This window comes from Accipiter gentilis, chromosome 10, assembly GCF_929443795.1.
Source record: "Accipiter gentilis chromosome 10, bAccGen1.1, whole genome shotgun sequence".
NCBI lineage: Eukaryota > Metazoa > Chordata > Aves > Accipitriformes > Accipitridae > Astur > Astur gentilis.
The window spans coordinates 14,044,059-14,063,384 of record NC_064889.1 but is presented as its reverse complement, the minus strand read 5'-3'; the positions used below and the strand labels follow the sequence as shown (position 1 = coordinate 14,063,384).

The 19,326-nt window shown below is 38.3% G+C and overlaps 1 protein-coding gene across 1 annotated transcript in view; it reads left to right on the top strand.

Moving 5' to 3' along the window:
* The window catches only part of FBN1 (fibrillin 1), a 158,768-nt gene that overhangs the window by 89,891 nt on the left and 49,551 nt on the right, over nucleotides 1-19,326 (top strand). Inside the window, exons 20-32 of the mRNA XM_049812484.1 lie at nucleotides 2,615-2,740; nucleotides 3,398-3,517; nucleotides 4,468-4,605; nucleotides 5,596-5,646; nucleotides 8,243-8,368; nucleotides 9,205-9,429; nucleotides 11,303-11,428; nucleotides 11,521-11,649; nucleotides 12,162-12,287; nucleotides 12,422-12,547; nucleotides 13,441-13,563; nucleotides 17,198-17,323; nucleotides 18,149-18,274. Of these exons, the coding sequence (XP_049668441.1) occupies nucleotides 2,615-2,740; nucleotides 3,398-3,517; nucleotides 4,468-4,605; nucleotides 5,596-5,646; nucleotides 8,243-8,368; nucleotides 9,205-9,429; nucleotides 11,303-11,428; nucleotides 11,521-11,649; nucleotides 12,162-12,287; nucleotides 12,422-12,547; nucleotides 13,441-13,563; nucleotides 17,198-17,323; nucleotides 18,149-18,274 (1,668 nt within the window). The remainder of the gene's footprint in view (nucleotides 1-2,614; nucleotides 2,741-3,397; nucleotides 3,518-4,467; nucleotides 4,606-5,595; nucleotides 5,647-8,242; nucleotides 8,369-9,204; nucleotides 9,430-11,302; nucleotides 11,429-11,520; nucleotides 11,650-12,161; nucleotides 12,288-12,421; nucleotides 12,548-13,440; nucleotides 13,564-17,197; nucleotides 17,324-18,148; nucleotides 18,275-19,326) is intronic.

Genomic DNA, 19,326 nt, shown 5'->3' with positions numbered 1-19,326 from the left:
TGGCATGGTGTCTCTAACTAGGGCTGATTTCCTGTGCTGTACAAGTGAAAAAAATCTAAAGCCAAATTTTTCATCACAGAAAAGGTGAAATCTTGCTCCTTAGAGTTGACCAGTGGAAGCACTGTGGCATGGGATAAAAAGAATTCAAATAAGTAGCAGTCCAGTCTCTTCTCAGACTATCTGGGATGTAAAAAAAACCATCAGATGCCTGCAGACTCCTGTTACAAATTTTAGTTCTGGCAATTGTCTTGTTCCATTACATGGTCCCATCAGAAGCCCATAACTTAAAAACCTTTAGATTCCTTTCTTCTACTTCTGCAGTGGTGCATTGTTCCAGACCTCCTTTGCACAACTAATTATAAATTTCTTCTGGTTTCCTGTTAAAATTTAATTGTGACCATTTTATTACCAGTTGATGTTGTACTAAATATTATCCTTTGACTTAACACCATGTCAGCACTTATCCACAAAGTATTTATGAAGAATCATCATATCCTTTCTCAAACTCTGTTGGCTAAACTATCCAAATCCACACTTTCAGTCTTTTCATAAAAGCAGAGGCTGCAGTCTTTTCTTGAACACAACTGATCTGACCAGTATACAGTGTTCTGATGAGGTCTGACCAGTGCCTTGTATGGTGGTGCCAGCAGTTCTCCATTGCCCCTAGGAATATCCTGCCTAAACTGATTATAGAGTGCATTCATCTTTTCTCAAATACATGTTATACTTTGCAGTCAAAGTCAACCTCTAATTGGGAGTTACATCCAGAGCTTTCTCTTCTCGATAGCCTTCAGCTGATGAGGTCTGGTTTATAGCATATTATTGTTATTGGTCTCTAATTGCATGGTTTTGGTCATTGGTGATTATATTTCATCTTATTTCTCTCATTCACGTTGTCAAGATTAATTTAGTCTTGCATGATTCTCTGTATTGGTAATAACTTCCAGTTTAGTGTTGCCCACAGTTTTTGATCCCATTCATTTTTTATTTCTGCATTGCAATGAATATTTTATAGGACCAGTCCCAAGACTGATCCCTGAAAGGCATTGCTAATATCCTCTCTGCATTGTGATTACTCCCCTTTTAATATACCCTACTGTAATCTGTCCTTCAGCCAGCTCCGGAACCACCTTGAAGTTCTTAAATTCCTTCCTGTTATCTCCAGCTTACATAATAATTTTATTTGGGTTCTGTACTCTCTACTTAAACCTAAATAGCTTAAGTCATCTGTGTTATCCCAGTCTAAACTATCCACTATCTTATTTTTTAAAAAATAGGAATTGATCTATCTTTGATAAAAGTCATGCTGTAATTCATCCCATTTTCCCATTTGCTTCTTTGGCTTTAATTATCCATGTCCCATTTCAGTGTCTGCCTGTAGCTTATGGCATCTCTTCTTTTCTCCCTATCCATCTGTGAGCTTTCCAGCTGCTCCCCAGCCCACCCTGTTGCAGCCCACATCCATGCTCCATCACAGCTGTTTCCCATTCTTCCATAATGTTCCACCTGGCCCTCTCTCAATTTTTCTGAACTCCTGTGAAGCTTCCCACACAGTCTGTTTTATTCTACAAATCTCCCTGCTTTTCCTAGCACTTTTGCTGTTCCCAGCTGCTACACTGACCCTCTGAGTCTTTCCAACTTCTCTCAACACTTTCTGAGGCCTCTGACTTAGCCAGTTGTTCTGTCTGCTCTCGGGGTCTCTCCTGGTCTTCACCTGCCAGTTATGGCCCATTGCCACCTTGCAACTTCTCTCTAATGACCACAGCTCTTCCAAAGACTTCCTAAGGGCTCTTGAAATTAAGCACTAGCATTTCTATTTAAATTTTTCACCTCTGAAGCAAGTGTAGACTTGCATTGGCCTTGTTAACCATAACATCTAAGACAGTTCAGAGCCAGCTTGGAAAAAATGGTGATTTAAAGACCAGGATGACCAGCAAACCTTTCCAAATCAATCCTCTCCTCATTTCTTTCGTGACTGTGGGGGCTGCTGTCCAGAGAATCAGAGACTGCATAGACCTGTTCCACAATATAGGCAAGATGAAAGTGTGATTCCCAGCTTTATTTTGAAACATGGTGTGGCTGTCACATATTATGAATATGTGTAGAAAGGAAGTACGAGCTCTTATAAAAGCAAAGCAGCCTGCTAAAGAATAAAGCTCAGGGAAAAGTGAACAAAAATATACAGAGAAAAGTGTTTGGGGTTTTTTTTTATTTTTCCCTATTTAAATAACAAAATTTAAATGTTAATTTTTCTCTAGGTAATATTTGTGCAGTTTGAATTCTTGTAACTATTATTGTTTCCATTATTTTGATGATAGTTTTCATGAAGAAGGAAGGTGCAGTAAGTGGGATCTTTAGTATTAGTTTATTTGGAATGGGCATTTCCATTTGAAATTCCAAGCCTGTTGTCTACTAAAAGAATCTAGAAATCTTTTCAGTGTCTTTCAAAAATAGTGCAAGTCGTGTGTGAGTATTCTCTCTCTCTCTCCCCTTTGTCTCCTGCTTTCCACATACACAAAATCTAATGAAATGTGGCTGTTGGGAGGGAAATTCTACCCTGGCTTCTATTCCAGAAATCTTTCCTTTCTTAAAAAGTTCTTGATTTTCATTATAGACATTGATGAATGTGCGCTGAACATGCTGCTTTGTGACAATGGGCAATGCAGAAATACCCCTGGAAGTTTCACCTGCACCTGTCCGAAAGGATTTGTATACACTCCTGACCTAAAGACATGTGAAGGTAATTGGCAACACATTTCATCCTAGTTTTATTCATTTGGGTTGTTCTCAGATTGTGCCAGAAATACTTTGAATCTTAATGAGGATATAATGTGTAGAACTAAAAAAAATATAAAGAAATTATATGGGAAAGTAGGGGAATGAGGAGAGACAAGGCCAGAATGAAAGCATTAGGTAACCTCAGGGAATAGCCTGTATTAGCTCTATACTAGCACTCTCCTTACTGACTACTACCAGTGGGCCCACACTGTGCCAAGGGTGAGAAAAACTTGAGAAGAACCAAGTTTTATAAATCTGTTATCTTGTGTGGAGAACAGAGCCTGACAGCTCCTAGTTTGAACTGTTTTTGAGCCATAGACAGGATGTGTATCAGATCATTAAACAGCATGGTCCATCCACACAAAGCAGGGCAATAGCTGGATATCACTGAAAAATGAGATGCTGCTTCCAAGTTCAATGTAGTTTTGGTACACGTGGTAGTGTGTCATTAGGACACATGCATCATTAGTCTATTGTGAAGAGTTTCGTAATAGAAAAACAGAGTATCAGGAAAAGTGGTCATGAGGAAAGCTGCTTCCATTTTTCCCTAAGCTGAAAAAGGCCATATGTATTTTTGTTAACACTTCCTGGCACTAATGGCAGTGTGTTCCTCTTCTAGATATTGATGAATGCGAATCTAACCCCTGCGTTAATGGAGTGTGCAAAAACACACCAGGCTCTTTCGCTTGTGAGTGTTCTCCTGAAAGTACTTTGGATACAACCAGAACCATCTGCATAGGTATTTATTCTTCTAAAGATTTTATGTTTTCTGGATAAAAATGTCCACTGACATACAGACATTGTACACCAAGTTTAGAAAATATTTTAAAATAACTTGTGTAGATAAATTTAGTAGAAAATGTTACAGAAACAATGTTAAGAAAGTGTTTTCACTGTTACTGTGGGCACATAAAGTGTGACTAGTACTTGGGAGCGTGGTGTGCTTCTATGTCAAATTTGAGAGAGAGGGGAAATTTTTTTGTAACAAATACAGAAATGCTAAGACTACTTCTTCAGGACTATGCTCATCCACTTAATTTCTCCTGCAAGAGGGGTGGGCATGTTCTTGTTAAGATCTGCTCTCTGGAAAGGCCAGTTTTCTGTTTGGATGGAGCACGAATAAGTTGTGTACAGTCCAAACCAGCTGAAGAGTAGCTACAGACAATGCTGTGACTCAGATACTCTGTGGACTCATAATTTCTTCCCTTACCTGTTCTGGCAGGATGGGAATGTATCCCTTTTGCCTAGTCAGTGAGAAAAACTGTGGAACTATAGTTCTGGCTGATCCTTAGCTATCTCCTGCCACTATCTGTACGGGAAGATCAGATATCCAGACTGGGGGATCTGGTGGATTAATGGAAGACCTAGAACGGGTTCACATCTACCCTGTTCTTCTGCATGTGCTTCTAATCTGAGTCATAATAAATACAATGACTCAGATCTTGAATGGTGTTGAGAGATTTCCTGTTAAAGTCAATAAGCATAAACTAGGATTTGCAAAGGGCTCTGTGCTGGGGTGATTTCAGGCTATAGTCCAGCACAGAGAAGGATAAATTCAGATCTGATGTGGTAAGTCATAGTGAAAGGATGATTCTTTTTCATGGTTAAATTCAAGTGTGTTTGCAAATATATTAATGTATAATGCTAAACAATCTGCATGACAATACATTGGGGGTTTTTTCCCTACAGAAACGGTTAAGGGTACCTGTTGGCAGAACATAGTGGATGGAAGATGTGAAATAAATATCAACGGAGCAACTCTGAAGTCCCAGTGCTGTTCCTCACTAGGTGCTGCTTGGGGAAGCCCATGTACACCATGTGAACGAGGTAACGCTGTTCATTTTCCTCAGGAACCTAGGATTTTATCTATTCTGAGGTTGGTCCAGATTATTGTCATAGAAGTTTGGGCACAGGCTAGACAAATAACTTTTACTTTTTCTATTATCAAGCCCTCATTCCTTACTCAGTCTGAAAAAGAGAAGTCTTAATATTTGAGAGGTAGCATGTAGCTATAGGAAGTTCTAAGTCTGGATTTTTATGGAAAACAATTTACAATTTTAAATTCTGAAGGGAAGGGACCACACCTACAGTCTGTAACTTTAGCATGGTTTGTCATAATTAGTGATCTAGAAGTCCTAATGATGTAGCAATAGATGCATGTTCCCCAGAGCTCCCAAGAAAATGTTTGCAACAAATGGATCTTTGGTGTGGTAATGGAGGGAGGACAGGGAGTAGCCCTTGTTATTATACTCTGTAGATTAACTGATGACCTAGAGAATTATATGGTTGATCAGGAAATGGGTTGAAGTCTCTGCATATTCACTTGATAATTAGACTGAACTGTGGGATGAGCTGGGAACTCAGGGATGAGCTGATGAATGCAGAAATGTGAGTTGTTATTTCTATATGCTGAAAGCTGCTAGTTTGCTCAAATCTTTAGTTAAATTCATCCTGTATATCTTAACAGAATTCTTCCTCATCCATGTGTGGTAAATAGGGCTGTAATGTGCTGTGATCAAGTTAAATGAATTAAATTTATATGAATGAAGCAGGAATCATACAACCACTTTGGGGTTAGCTAGCTAAGACACATGGGAAGCAAAAGAGGATAATGGCTGACACTCTATATAGAGTTTATGTAGCTGCCTCATCTTATCTCTTTATTATTTCAGAAAATACTGAGATACTGTCTAAGCACTCAGACTTCTCATAGCAGTAAACTCTAGATAATATTTCACATGATCAGTTTTGTACAATAAGTTAATGGTGAGTTTTGGACTGTAGCATTCTAAAAGTTCACTTTTGTTTGTTTTACAGACCCAATATGTCAAAAGGGATATTCAAGAATAAGAGGAACATTGTGTGAAGGTATTTATTGTTGCCTTAACATGAATCAGAGCTTGAATGAAAAAATGCCAGTGTTTTGATTTAAGTGGTTAATTTAGCATAGAGGAACAGTATGCCAAATTCTTACCTCGTGTAGTTCCACTGACTTCATTAGAGTTATGTCAGGGATGAATTTGGTTTCAGTTTGTTTAACTTTCCTACATACTCACAGTTTATCTCAAAGTACACACTTGCAAATATAGTGTCTACCAGTATAAGGAGATGGTTCTCTCTCTTCAAATACTGTTAACTGAGTAACCCATTTGGGCAAAGTATGCATCTTATATATGTTATAAAACATGGCATTATTGATACAGTGGTATGACAAGGCATTACTATGCTTTAGAATAAGAATGTTTGAAGACTCTATTTCACATGAAAGGTTTTTGTTTGGTTGGGTTTTTTTCTTAACTTCGGCTTTCTTACATGAAATCTGACATGTTCCAAAGCATAGTTTCATTGTCTTTAAAAAAAAAAAAAAAAAAAAAAAAAGCATCAGGACACAGTTAAACTTTGGTTAAAGAAAAGGTTAAAGATTTTTTTAATGTGTAGCTTTTTGCTTGGTATGAGATGACGCTATACTATTCTGTGAGAATTTAAGGTCCCACCCTATTTCATCTTCATTTGAATTGATTTGAACCCCTGGAAAAGTACTGCATATTTCCATAATATGCAGAAGCTCAGAGAGTCTCAAACTGCTGTGGGTCATCCTGACTGACAACATCTGACATGACACTGCAGTTAAAATATTTTAAAAAAATTACTCCCATATGTAGCTTCCATAAAGAAACATTGTTTTTTCCCCTTAACAAAAAAAAATAAAATAAAACAAAAACAACAACAAAAAAAGGAACACCCTCACACATATTCTTTGCTTTCCAAATGATGACTGAATACCTTGGCACGTCTGTGCTGCAGACCCACTGTACATAACTTATCTGACCTCAGCAACACTTTCTGGAGTGTGTAAGTGAAAGAAAAGGAGGGGAAAAAAAAGTGGCCCCACCTATCTCTCTTCACAAGGAAAGTCTTAGAACATTTTCAACACCGCTGGGATGGAAAGTTTATCCATCCAAGATGTAGACATAACTGTTTTCAGCATTTCCTTTACCAGCATTTTGGATTACATCTATTACATTCTTTAATCTTCCTCATTTCAATGGGACCTGGATAGCCCCAGATCTTGCAGAGTAGTTTCCTCTGCTTTTAACTTACTGAAGCCATTTTTGGGTTTCAACCAACATAAGCATTTTTCATGATAGGGGAACATCTCTAGGAAATTTACTGGCAAGTGAGAGACAGGACAAGGGAGTAAGTTTAGTTCCCAAAAGGTGATACTCAGTTCTCCCATACACAGCCCATGTAAATTGAGCAATGGACCTTGTGCAAGAAAATAAGCAAACTAAATTGGCAGTGTTCCTCTGGTTTACGGCTGAGCCCTGGAGTTGTCAGCTGGAATATTGTTCACAGGCCATGAACTGTGTTTCAGTGGTTTCTAATAGTCCACTGGCTTTACTTCCTACCTTCCAGTCAATATGGACCTTTTATTTATAATATCTGTTCAAGCTCAGGGCCCACTGATGTTCCCCCCCCACATTTATCCTCCACCCTGCTCCATGCGGTTTGAGAGCTGCAGAGTCTGTTCATGTGAGGAGTTTTGTCTGGAGGCCTAGTGAGTCCAACCTGTCCACTTCTTGATTACTCTATACATGAGTGTTCAGCTATAGGTTATCAGAGTCATTCTTTTCTCATTTCTTGTTCTTATCTCCTGTCTTAAAAACTGTCATTCTTCATCTTGGGCCATATTTAATGCTAGAGGCTTTTTCCTAAAGGCAGTTGTGAAGCATATGCTTTTCACAAAGGACACCTGTGGGAGGACCCCACTCTTAGATTACTAAACATTTATTTATGCTCAGGCCAAGCTAACACAGTTAATCAAATTAGCCTTACCCGAAAGTGCTAAATTTGTCACCTAAATATAGAAATATAATCTTAATGAAGTTAAACTCTGTGTGCAGTCATAAGGAGTTTATTTTAATCTATATAAAGTTACTAATTGCTGACAAGGTCATAGGGCCAGATTTCAAATGGTGGTATAGTTTCCAGACATGCAAAGGTGTGCCTGATATGACTCAAACATTAAAAGTACAAAAATTTAAAAAAACATAAAAAATACAACATAACTTAATCTCATTGGAATAATGCATAATCTCATTGTGCACTTACCTTTGTTTTTCTTTGTGCATTTGCTTCAAAAATCTGGCCCACAGTGAGTATGAAAATTGATATAATTTTTAAATGCCCCTCCCTTTTTTGTTACTTTTGAGTTTGATTTCAGTATATGTAGGAATGCCAAATAGTAATGTGTATTATTTCTAATCATCAGAGGGTTTCTGTGATTGTTCTGGCTGACTCGCATAGGAAAACCTAAATATTCGGGATTTTGTCAGGCCACGTAAACTGCTGTGATTTTGTATTTTATCCTAAAAAAAACCCATTGGAATGTTCATATTTTTTCTGATTTGTTCATGTTTAGCATGCTAGTGATTACTTTTATTCACATTCTGTTTCGAAATAGATGTAAATGAATGTGAGGTCTTCCCTGGAGTCTGTACAAATGGGCAGTGTGTCAATACCTTGGGATCGTTTGTTTGCCAGTGCCCCAGTGGAATGACTTTAGATGCTTCTGGACGGACATGTCTTGGTAGGTATTAATTCCATTTACAGGCCTACTAGGAAAGAGCAAATCTATGTGGTAAGCAATGTTTGCGCTGCATGGTTTTTTACAAGTAAGGAAAATTATTTTTGTCCCCATAAGTAATTTTCAAATGGAATCAATCAGGAACATGAACTTAGTTCAACTGGAATATGAAGAGATTCCAATGGTAGTAGCTAAAACCCATCACCTTCTGCTAGCTGGTGAATAGCATTGATTTAGTTCCAGATTGTTCATCTGACACGTTCCTACAGACCATCTGTGCTCTTGGAACATTTCATCCACAGCCCCACTGAAATCACCAAGGTTAGAAGAGGAGGGGTGGGGATGGGCTGGGACACCATTGTGGGCTGGGACTCGGGTGTCTGAGGAGGGTTGTGGTGTCCCTAGCCACACCCCACACCTTAATGGAGAGTGCAACAGAATATCCAAATTTTGTATGCTGTCCATCCAAAGCACCTTTGTCCCTTTATGACAGTAAATGCCTAAGGTTTGTCTCAGAACAAGGCGTAGCTTATAGTAATTAAAAGGCCTTGTATAGGCATGTAAGCTGGAATGCTTAAAATTCTCTTCTGATCCAAAATTTACTTCAAGTGTTGAGCACCATTTTTCAGAATAGTGCTTTAAACTTACTTCAGCTCTTAATTTCTGAGTTTAGCGTTAATATTTTGCTGTTAGAAATTATGCAGCGTGCTTGGTACACTCCTCTGAGTCCACAGAAACATGGAGCAAACTGTCCAGTGAAGGGATTCTGGAAAAGGATTCCTCTGCAGTGAACTAAATTTTCTCTTTCTCTCTCAACATATTGTTTAATTGCCCAACAGACATTCGCTTGGAGAGTTGCTACCTGCAGCATGAGGATGAGCAATGCACCTCACAAATACCAGGACGACACCGAATGGATGCTTGCTGCTGTTCAGTGGGGGCAGCATGGGGCTTTGAATGTGAGGAGTGCCCTCTGAAGGGATCACCTGAATTTGAAGCTCTTTGTCCAAGAGGATCCGGGTTCTCTACGAAGATAGAGATAACTGGGAAACCTTTCTCTAAAGGTGTGTGATTCATTTGTGGTTAATTGCCAGCGAATCCTTCTGGCTTTTCCTTTTACTCTTTCCTCAGACAATTCCTGTGGATTTGAAGATTTCAGTCATAGTTGGACACTTCACTCACCTTAAGGCACATTTGAAAATCCAATTTGATTTCATGGAAATTAAGGCCAGAATAAAACACAAGATAATTCAGTCGGTATCACAGACCATTAAATACCATATAATATTGCAGCTTCAAAACATTAGATTTGTGTCTCTACTAGTGTCATGGTTTAACCTCAGCCAGCAACTAAGCACCATGCAGCCACTCACTCACTTGCCCCCACCCAATGGGATGGGGGAGAGAATCGGGGGGGGGGGGGGGGCAGAGTAAAACTCATGGGTTGAGATAAAGGCAGTTTAATAGGACAGAAAGGAAGAAAATAATAAAGAAAATAATAATGATAATAATAATATGACAATAATAATAAAAGAATTGGAATATACAAAACAAGTGATGCACAATGCAATGGCTCGCCACTTGGCAACTGATACCCAGTTAATTCCTGAGCAGCAATCCACCATCCCCAGCAACTCCCCCCCAGTTTATATACTAGGCATGAAGTCACATGATATGGAATATTCCTTTGACCAGATTGGGTCAGGTGTCCTGGCTGTGTCCCCTCTCAACTTCTTGTACCCCTCCAGCCTTCTTGCTGGCTGGGCATGAGAAGCTGAAAAATCCTTGACTTTAGACTAAACATTACTTAGCAACAACTGAAAACATCAGTGCATTATCAACATTATTCTCATATGAAATCCAAAACATGACACTATATCCCAGCTACTAGAAAGAAAATTAACTCCCTCCCAGCTGAAACTAGGACAACTAGAAAGGTTAAACTGTGCCTGACTTTGCCTCCTGTGTTGCATCTAATGGCATCTCTGGCTGATGGAATAGCTTTGAAAACCTGGCACCTCATGCTACAAGAACTGGAACAAACTGAGCAGTCAGCTTTGAATGAGCAATCCTTTTTACCTGTGCAGGGTGCAATAACTTCTAGTTCTACTGTGGAGCAGGCAAGGGAGGGTGAATAATTTTGGGAATTTCTTGTGGAGCTACTTGGAGAAGTAGGGAAAAATGTTTCCAGTATGATAGGTCAAATCAGCAGAATTTAATTTACTGTAAACCAAGTCTTGTTATGACTTTTGTTGGTAAACTTCCAGCATTAAATGGGAATCACACAGTGACACCCTAGCAGCATGTGCTGAAAGCTGTCTTTCAGGGGTTACCAGTGGGGTTAAGCTGGATGATGTCAGAAGCACAAATGAATGTGAATATGTTTATAAAGCAAGCCAGTTACCCAAAACCTAAACATTCTAAAGTCTGAAAGGAGGGGGAAATATATATGAATGACAATTGCTGTTGTTAGTTTCAGCCTTAGTTTAATAAACAGTTGCTAAGCCATTAATTATTCATAAAGAAATGTGACATGTGCTTTTATTTATGCTTGCTATGTTTTCTGTGACTCATGGAAGTCACATTTTTTTCTCAGAAACCAGAAGACAGAGTGTTTCTTTGCCTTTGTAGGTTTGATCCTCTGTCCACTGAAATCTTACTGTTGACTTCAGTGAGCTGCAGATCAGATCCTGCAGGACAAAGAGGAGACTAATAACATTTTATGGCAGAAAGTGCTCTTGGCAATTCCAGTGCAGAGTGCCTATATTGTTGGTTAGGTGGAAGTCAGTACCAGTTTATGTAGTGTGGTCTACAATTTTCCCAAAAGGAGGGGTCATTACCATGAAAGAGGATGAGCTCTGAAGTTGGCATTGTTCTTTTGTGCACTCTTCTTGTATGAAGTGATAACATCATATGTCCTTACTGTTTCATTTTTAGATATTAATGAATGTAAAATGGTCCCAAGTCTTTGTACCCATGGAAAATGCAGAAATACCATTGGCAGTTTTAAGTGTAGATGTGACAGTGGATTTGCCCTTGATTCTGAAGAGAGGAATTGCACAGGTAAACTGTATGGATGTATCTCTCATAACTTTGATTTGAAAAGGAAAAACTGAACTCCTTTGAAAATACTGTGAATGTGTTTTGTGTTACAGATATTGATGAATGCCGCATCTCTCCCGATCTTTGTGGCCAAGGCATCTGTGTCAATACTCCTGGAGACTTTGAATGTGAATGTTTTGAAGGCTATGAAAGTGGATTTATGATGATGAAAAACTGCATGGGTATGTTTTTTATAGACTGTAGATGTGCATTAGTATGCTATGTGCTAGTATGCTATACATGGTTTATTTTTTGTTTATTTTGTATTTTCTTGAAGGTTTGATTGCACCTAGGTTTAGGTCCATCTCATTTTGTGAGTCTTATTAAAGCTCACTTTAACTTGATTTCCACCCCAAATGTGAATTTGCAGCTTCTGCAGGATGCCAAAGCATAAATGAGCAAGGTTCAGGATTGTGGGATGTTAAATTTATCCCCACAATCCCCATTTTGCTAAGTGGGATACCATCCTGAACTTTGAGGTTAGAGTAGATTAAAATTTAGAAGCCTTTTTTGAATTTATTTTATTTTATTTTTTTAACTGCACTGAGGGGTAAGGGATGACTAGGTGTAGGAAAGGCTCCAGAACCAACCTAGGCAGATGGTGCTGTGATGGGTAGCAGACTATGGGGAGGGATAGACTGCTGCTGTGGCAGTGCTGGCCCCTGCAGTGATGTTCCTTGCCTTCTCCCCACAGACATCGACGAGTGTCAGCGCAATCCCCTTCTCTGCCGAGGCGGCACTTGCATCAATACAGAGGGAAGTTTTCGGTGTGATTGTCCTCCAGGCCATCAGATATCGCCAAATATCTCTGCATGTATAGGTAAGACATGCAGGCAAAATCAATATTGTGCATAGCTTTTTATACCACTCTTGTGCTGCAAATGCATTTACAATGTTTGCTTTAGTATCATTTTCATTCAGACCTAAAACGCATTCCTCTTTCTTTTGCAATAGACATTAATGAATGTGACCTAAGCACCAGCCTGTGCCGAAATGGACATTGTGTCAACCTGATTGGAAAGTATCAGTGTGCTTGTGACCCTGGATATCAGTCCACACCTGACAAGTTGTACTGTGTTGGTAAGGACAAAATCTACATGGGATCTCTAGCGAATAGGGAAGATAAAACACAAATAATTGATTCATTTTTAGTAGTTGTATAAAGACATTTTTAACTGTGATTCAAAAATCTAGTACAGTCTGTCAAAACAGTAGGCAAAAGAAGAAAACGTGCACATCTATTATTGTGAGGAATGAATGAAATTATGGCAGTGCTACAGTTAACTGTGTAATAAATTGTTTTCTCTAGTAAATCAATAATGATGCATAAAATAGCATACTATTTTAAATGGCCTAAGACTTCAGACTTTGATCATTAAGAGGGAATATACCTTGTTAAATCTTGAGTTCTATGTTTTATTAAAAATCAGTGATCCTGACAGACCATGGAGTAGAATGTGGTTCACTTGAATTTTTCCTAATTTGTCCTGGAATTGTCACAAATATAGGGCCTTTCCAGTAAGTATTTCCTTAAAGCCATGTTTTGTAGATGACATTTAGCTTAAATCACATATTGTGCACTCTTTTATATGCCTACATTTTATTGTGCCACGGAAATACATGAAAAATCCACTGGCTTTAATTCTGCCTAGTAGATAATTTTTTCCCTTGATCCTTACAAAAACTTTGTTGCCCTCATGATGCTGTGGTAACCCAACAGTGTATGTAGAAAGAGAACTGCAGAGATATTTGTATATGCAGTCAGGTAATATCGTCTCTTTTCCTCCTTGGTTTGCCTGACATCCATCCCAATGCCTATACTTGCAAACACTCGAACGTTCAAGGAGTGTGTAGATATCAAGTGTAGATTCTGGATTGATGCTGTTTTGGGAAGCTGACTCAAAGTGTGTCCTTGAAATGTGCTTTAAAGTAAAAAGTATTGTGGGTTTTAACTGTATTTTTCTCCTTTTTAGATATTGATGAGTGCAGTATAATGAATGGTGGCTGTGAGAACTTCTGTACAAACTCAGAGGGCAGCTATGAATGTAGCTGTAAACAAGGCTTTGCACTCATGCCAGACCACAGGACATGCACTGGTAAGGGAGGTTTGGGGAACTTTTCCACTGGAAGGGTTTATTTCAACAGTTTAAAAATGAATCTTTTTAAGATTAAAGCTATTGTAACAAATACACTGGAAAAAAAAGAAGTAATTAATGCATGGAAAATGAAGTTCTTTTTCTAAAGTAAACATCTCCAAGGTATCAGAATTGGACAACTGTAGACTGAATTGCTTTGAAGGGAATTGATTCTTCATAATTTCAGAAAGCGTACAAGTTGATTCTGAGTTTTATAACAAAAAGCTGTAATTTTTTCAGTGGGAGATGAATTTTCTCCTTTAAGGTACTATATTAAATCCAAATCCAAAATGTGTTAAAGTCAATGGAAAGAACAGAAGCCAAAATGCTCTGCATGTGTACTGTATGGTTATGTTGGAGAGAGAATAGACAGAAATGCTAGAAAAGGAGCTGATTGCCCTGTTCTGTGGTTGTACAGTATCTGCTTTTAAGCAAGCAAGAAAATTCATATTTTAAGTATGCTGCATTACTTCAAAACTGAATGACTTTCAGACAAACTGAAATGTGAATAGTGAATCTTTCTTAGGAAACAGCTCTCTTGCACTCTTAAACAGGGTTTATGAGAAAATTTTCAGAGTTCTGTAATGGCCAGTTGTTCTCCTTTGGGAGTCTGGGAGTCATAATCCCAGTAAGTGAATTGTACTTGAGGATTTCCACATAGGTTACTGGAAAGATAATTCTACCCTACTGTTCTCTTACTTCTTGCTGCACAGCGACTGGCCCACTGCGGCATGTGAATATTTGCCAGCTGTTTGCCAATTTCATCCGAGACCTCCTTAAAGAGGATGAGAAATATAACAGGGTTAATCCCTTGGAATAGAATTGCCTTTGTAGTTGAACAAATGGAGAATTTTCTATGCTGAATTAATAGAGAGAGCTCACATTTAGTATTTGTAAATATTTATAGACCTCTGATCAGGATCTCAATTACTCTGAGGCCACTCGCTACCATTCCAAAGGGTAAAAGAGCCTTAAAGCATAGTTAAATGTAGTTTTCCCTCCCATTGTAGTTTACACTGTCAGAAAGATGTGAAGTAGCCAATCTTCAGCAAACATTGAACCCTTGTTCAAAGAAATCAATTAGAAAAAGTTCAAATTTGACTGACCCTGAAATTAAGTATTTCAAAACCTAAAATATTTAGATTAGAAATAGTTTCCTTTAGGTCAAGTTAGGCAAGTTCGCACAAAAACTTGCCCAAACATTGGTGTTTGGGGCACTTGTTCAATGCAAAAATAAAACCAGTTTATCAAAACTGTGCCTCAGCCAAAATCTAAACCCAAGTGACTGGATTAGAAGGACATGAGAGGGAAAGGGGGCGTTGGGGGGAGCAGGAGTCTCTGATCCACTTTTCTGTTTCCATGTTCTTGGCTTGACTGTGTATACTTGGACAGTCTAGGGATCTCAAGTCTACTGGCTAGAAACAGTTCTGTGCTTTACTGCTGCTTGCCCTTAGCCACCCAAAGACATCTCTAAACCCAAAACCAGAGCAGATCATTTAGAGCACCTTCCTGTATATTAAACTAAAACCTTTGGAATAGAGAACTATCATCTTTCCCTTGTCAAAATGAAAAAGGGAGGAAGCAGTTGCCTTTGCTGTGGGGAGGGCGTGGATTCTCAGTGGTTTTGTCCACGCATTAACTTGACCATAAACATGTCAGAAGTTTTGTAGTCAGATCTTACCTGGGTGAGGAATAAAAAAGCATCTGATCTTAGCTGTGAATTTTTGCATATTCATATCCAGTCTTGACTCTGAAAAACAGGATTTCATTCATAGGCCAGCCAGTAATAGCTATTAGCTATTCATTTTCATACTCTCCTCCTAAGACAGACTTGAATGCAATAGTGAACACATAAAAAGGTTTAAATAGCAGAAATACCAGACACCTTTGGATGTCAAGTCAAACTCTACCTAAGAAAATATCCGGAGATGTAAGGGGTCACCTTCACCTACCTAAAAATTCTGCTGCCTTCTCTTGAAGAGATGTTAATTACATATATAAGCATCTGGTAAATAATCAAAATCCACATGCTGAAATTTTGCCTCTGCCCAAACTGAGTGAAAAATAAGAAAAAGTGGGTTTTGTGACATTTTCTACTCATTGCACTGAGTATCTGTGTTACTGTGTGAGATGTTTGTGCATGATACAAGATATAGCATCACTGTGACCTGAGTGTGTGAAAAACCTATTTTACATTTTAGTTTGCTCTCTGTGTGAACATGTCCTATCTTTAACATCACACAAAGCTGGAAGCCATTACGGAATATATTTCTTGATAATTGAGCTGGTAAGAATGCCGTTCAGTTCAGTAGCAGGTCAGGTTTGAATTGGTGAGGTTATGCATAAATAATCAGCTCAGTTAGGAGAAACAACAGGTTCTTTGTCAGCTGATTTTCCCCCAACTGTGAAATTAGTACAGTGACAGGTTAGTAAATAAAGTTCTTTATTTCTGTCATTATTATCCCCATTTCTAGAACTTAATTTTGCATGTTAATTCAAATTCCATTCCAAATTAACATTTTCAGGCTAATGTCCGTGCCAACGTTATTTGCTTGTTAAGATGAACACGGACTGGTCAGCCTTCCTCCTTGCAGAAGTTGTGTATCCACACAAGCACTAGCTACTAGAAATATGGAAGAATAATGAACATAATATTTTAAGTTAAAGTGAGTTCATTTTCTGTAGCTGCATAATTACTGCAATCCACAATAGAACGGTCTGGTAATGAATTATACCCTTTCTCCTGGAGGGGGTTCCTGAATCTTGTCCTTTTTGTGCCGATATTTTTCCCCATGGTGTCACTAGGCAGAGTTTCTGATTTTTGCTCTTGCTGGTCTGTGTTGGTGCTGACACAGGGAGATTCTGAGGATTTTTACAAGGAACACTAATATAACCTCAGGGACTCTGAAAGATTTCAGATCTTAGCATGGCTGCGTTAATATAATAAAGTGTCTGCTTCTGCAGCTTGGCCCCCAATCAGTGATGGCCAGTTTGATGAACTGAGAAAACAACTTACATGCTAGAGGATGTAAACTATGTGGCTGGCCTGGCCAGTCAGCTGAAATGCTAAAAACCCACATAAAATCTCGTAGTGAAATAAATGTATGTACTGTAATTATTCTCATCGTGAGTTTGACTCTGTGTTTCCAGTTTGTCACCACCCTTGAGACCTGTAGAGGTATTGTGCATGTACGATGGCTTTTTTAAGCTCTGTAAAGTCTGATATTTTTGTCACTGAATTTGACTTCAGAGATTCCATTGACTTCAACAATGATGGATTGTATCCAAGAATCTCCAATTGTATGTGGCCATGTGGTGTGACAAAGGTTCTGTTTGTTTGTGGGTTTTTTTCCTATCAATGACTTTTTTACCTACAAAGTTGGTTCCTGTTCCCGTTGGAGTCTGAGAGGAATGTTTGCCACTGACTTTAGCTTGGGATGAGGACCCTAATCATCAGGACAATTTTGCAACGTACCATTCAGTTATTTGCAAGGATTTGTCATGTTTATCAGAGCATTAAAATGTTTGCTTGCCATGATTATTGTTAGTTGCATTGCAGAAAGGTAGTGTATTTTAATCTGATTTTTCCCTGTAGATATTGATGAATGTGAAGACAATCCTAACATCTGTGATGGAGGCCAGTGTACAAACATCCCAGGAGAATACAGGTGTCTTTGCTATGATGGATTCATGGCATCTGAGGACATGAAGACTTGCATTGGTAAGTGAAAGTACATATATTCCAATCTGCATTAAATAAGGAAAAATTATTAAGGCGCTATTTCCAAGTAGGCAGACAATGATATTTAAAGAGCATTGCTCTTATGCCCTAATTTTGGCCACCTGACCACAAGCCCAGCCCCATTGCACAAGCTGTGTTTATCAAATGTAGATGTAATCTCTGTATATCCCTGTAGATTGGGATGCAAACATGGTGATCTATAGCATTGTATCTTTGGGTCCTCTTCCAGTGAGGCTTTTATGCGCTCAGATGAAAGAGTGCTTGCAGAAAGGAAGTGCTGGTGGATGACGCCATGGAAAATTTCTAGCAACATAAATCACCAGTGCTAATTTAAACTTGTCTCTAAGACAAAACTACGTGCAAGTACTGTACGTTGGTAGACAAAGTAATGAAATAGTGTATCTCCAAAACCAAATTTTCACATTTAAATTAAAAATCTGGAGCGTATTTAAGGAGAAATGTTTGTACAAAACTAGATAACATATGCATGCCTATATAAATGTATACACACATATACATAGAAAGCATCAATAAATAGTCATAGTTATACTTTGGATAATATGCTGACTCTTAGTCTCTATTTTTAAGGAAAGTTGTAATTAAAGGTATGTTAATACAGATACAGTAATATAGCAGTGTTAAACCAGATCTCAAAATGTACGCTAGGTAAGGAATAACTAACCTAAGCAATTTTCTTTTTGCATACGTAGACCCATTTTTGTACCAAAACATCATGTCTCAAGAGATTTTGCCAGTGACTTTCTAAGAATTTATTTAATGAATCTTAATTCATGGGTTTTTTAGATGTTAATGAGTGTGATTTGCATCCAAACATCTGTCTGAGTGGAACCTGTGAGAATACAAAAGGCTCATTTATCTGTCATTGTGATATGGGATATTCAGGCAAGAAAGGCACAACTGGTTGCACAGGTATGTTTTAAAGTTTAATTATTAACTTTTAGTTAAACTCATGAGTCTGCATGCCCTTTTTTCTAGTGTTCAAACCCTGCTCTCACTGTGCTTCTTTTCACTTACTTGTGCTAAATATTGTATCTCTTATGCAAATTTGCCAAGCTTGTGTTCTGCTGAACTTCAGTGGCACAGCATTCAGCCTGATGCTGCTTCTGCCGAAACGAGTGACAAAATGTTCACTGGGAACAAATTGGGTCTTATTACTGCATTGTTGTTGGTCTAAGAGAACTGAAAATTCCTTTGTCTGTAATTTGACAGACTCCTGAAGACCTCAGTGCATTTGGATTACTTAATTGTATACTATGCATGTAAATAACAGGTATCTGTTCCAAGCGTTATTTTGGCAAATGCAGATGGCTTGAAATATGTTCTAAAATACATTTTCAGTTTTTGCAAAGTGGCAACAATACAGCTACTCAACTACATTATGTCAGCAAAATCAGAATTTGCATTATTTCTTGTGCATTATTGCCAGCAAATAATTTGCATTATTGCCAGCAAACAGAAATGAGATTCAAATATACAGGCTCTGAGGGCATGATATTAATAATCCTAGTGCTGGTGTCTCAAGCCAAGGTGTTGAAAGTCTTAGGCTTTGCCCAAATATGAATGCAAACATATGTTTAATATAATTTTTAATGTAGACTTAGGGTAAACACATTTCTGGCAATGTCTTTGAGACAAACTTTTATTCTTAGTCTGCCCTTATTGTACAGAGTTAATAATATACTTCTGTTTTTGCCCCAAATATATGAAGCTATTTTTCTACAGCTGTCATAGAACAATCTGAGAGCTGGAGTTGTACTTTGCATGTTGGACTGTGGACGAATAGTTGTGCATTAGTAACAGCTGCCTTTGACTTACATACGAACTGATCTAAATCCAAGAAATCCCTAATTGTACCCTGTAGACCAACATTTCAATGTTCTTTGTTTCTGTGCTAAATTATATGAAGACCTTCAGTACTCTAGACCTGAAAACCCTTGTGCTGATCAGTTACACATGGTGCA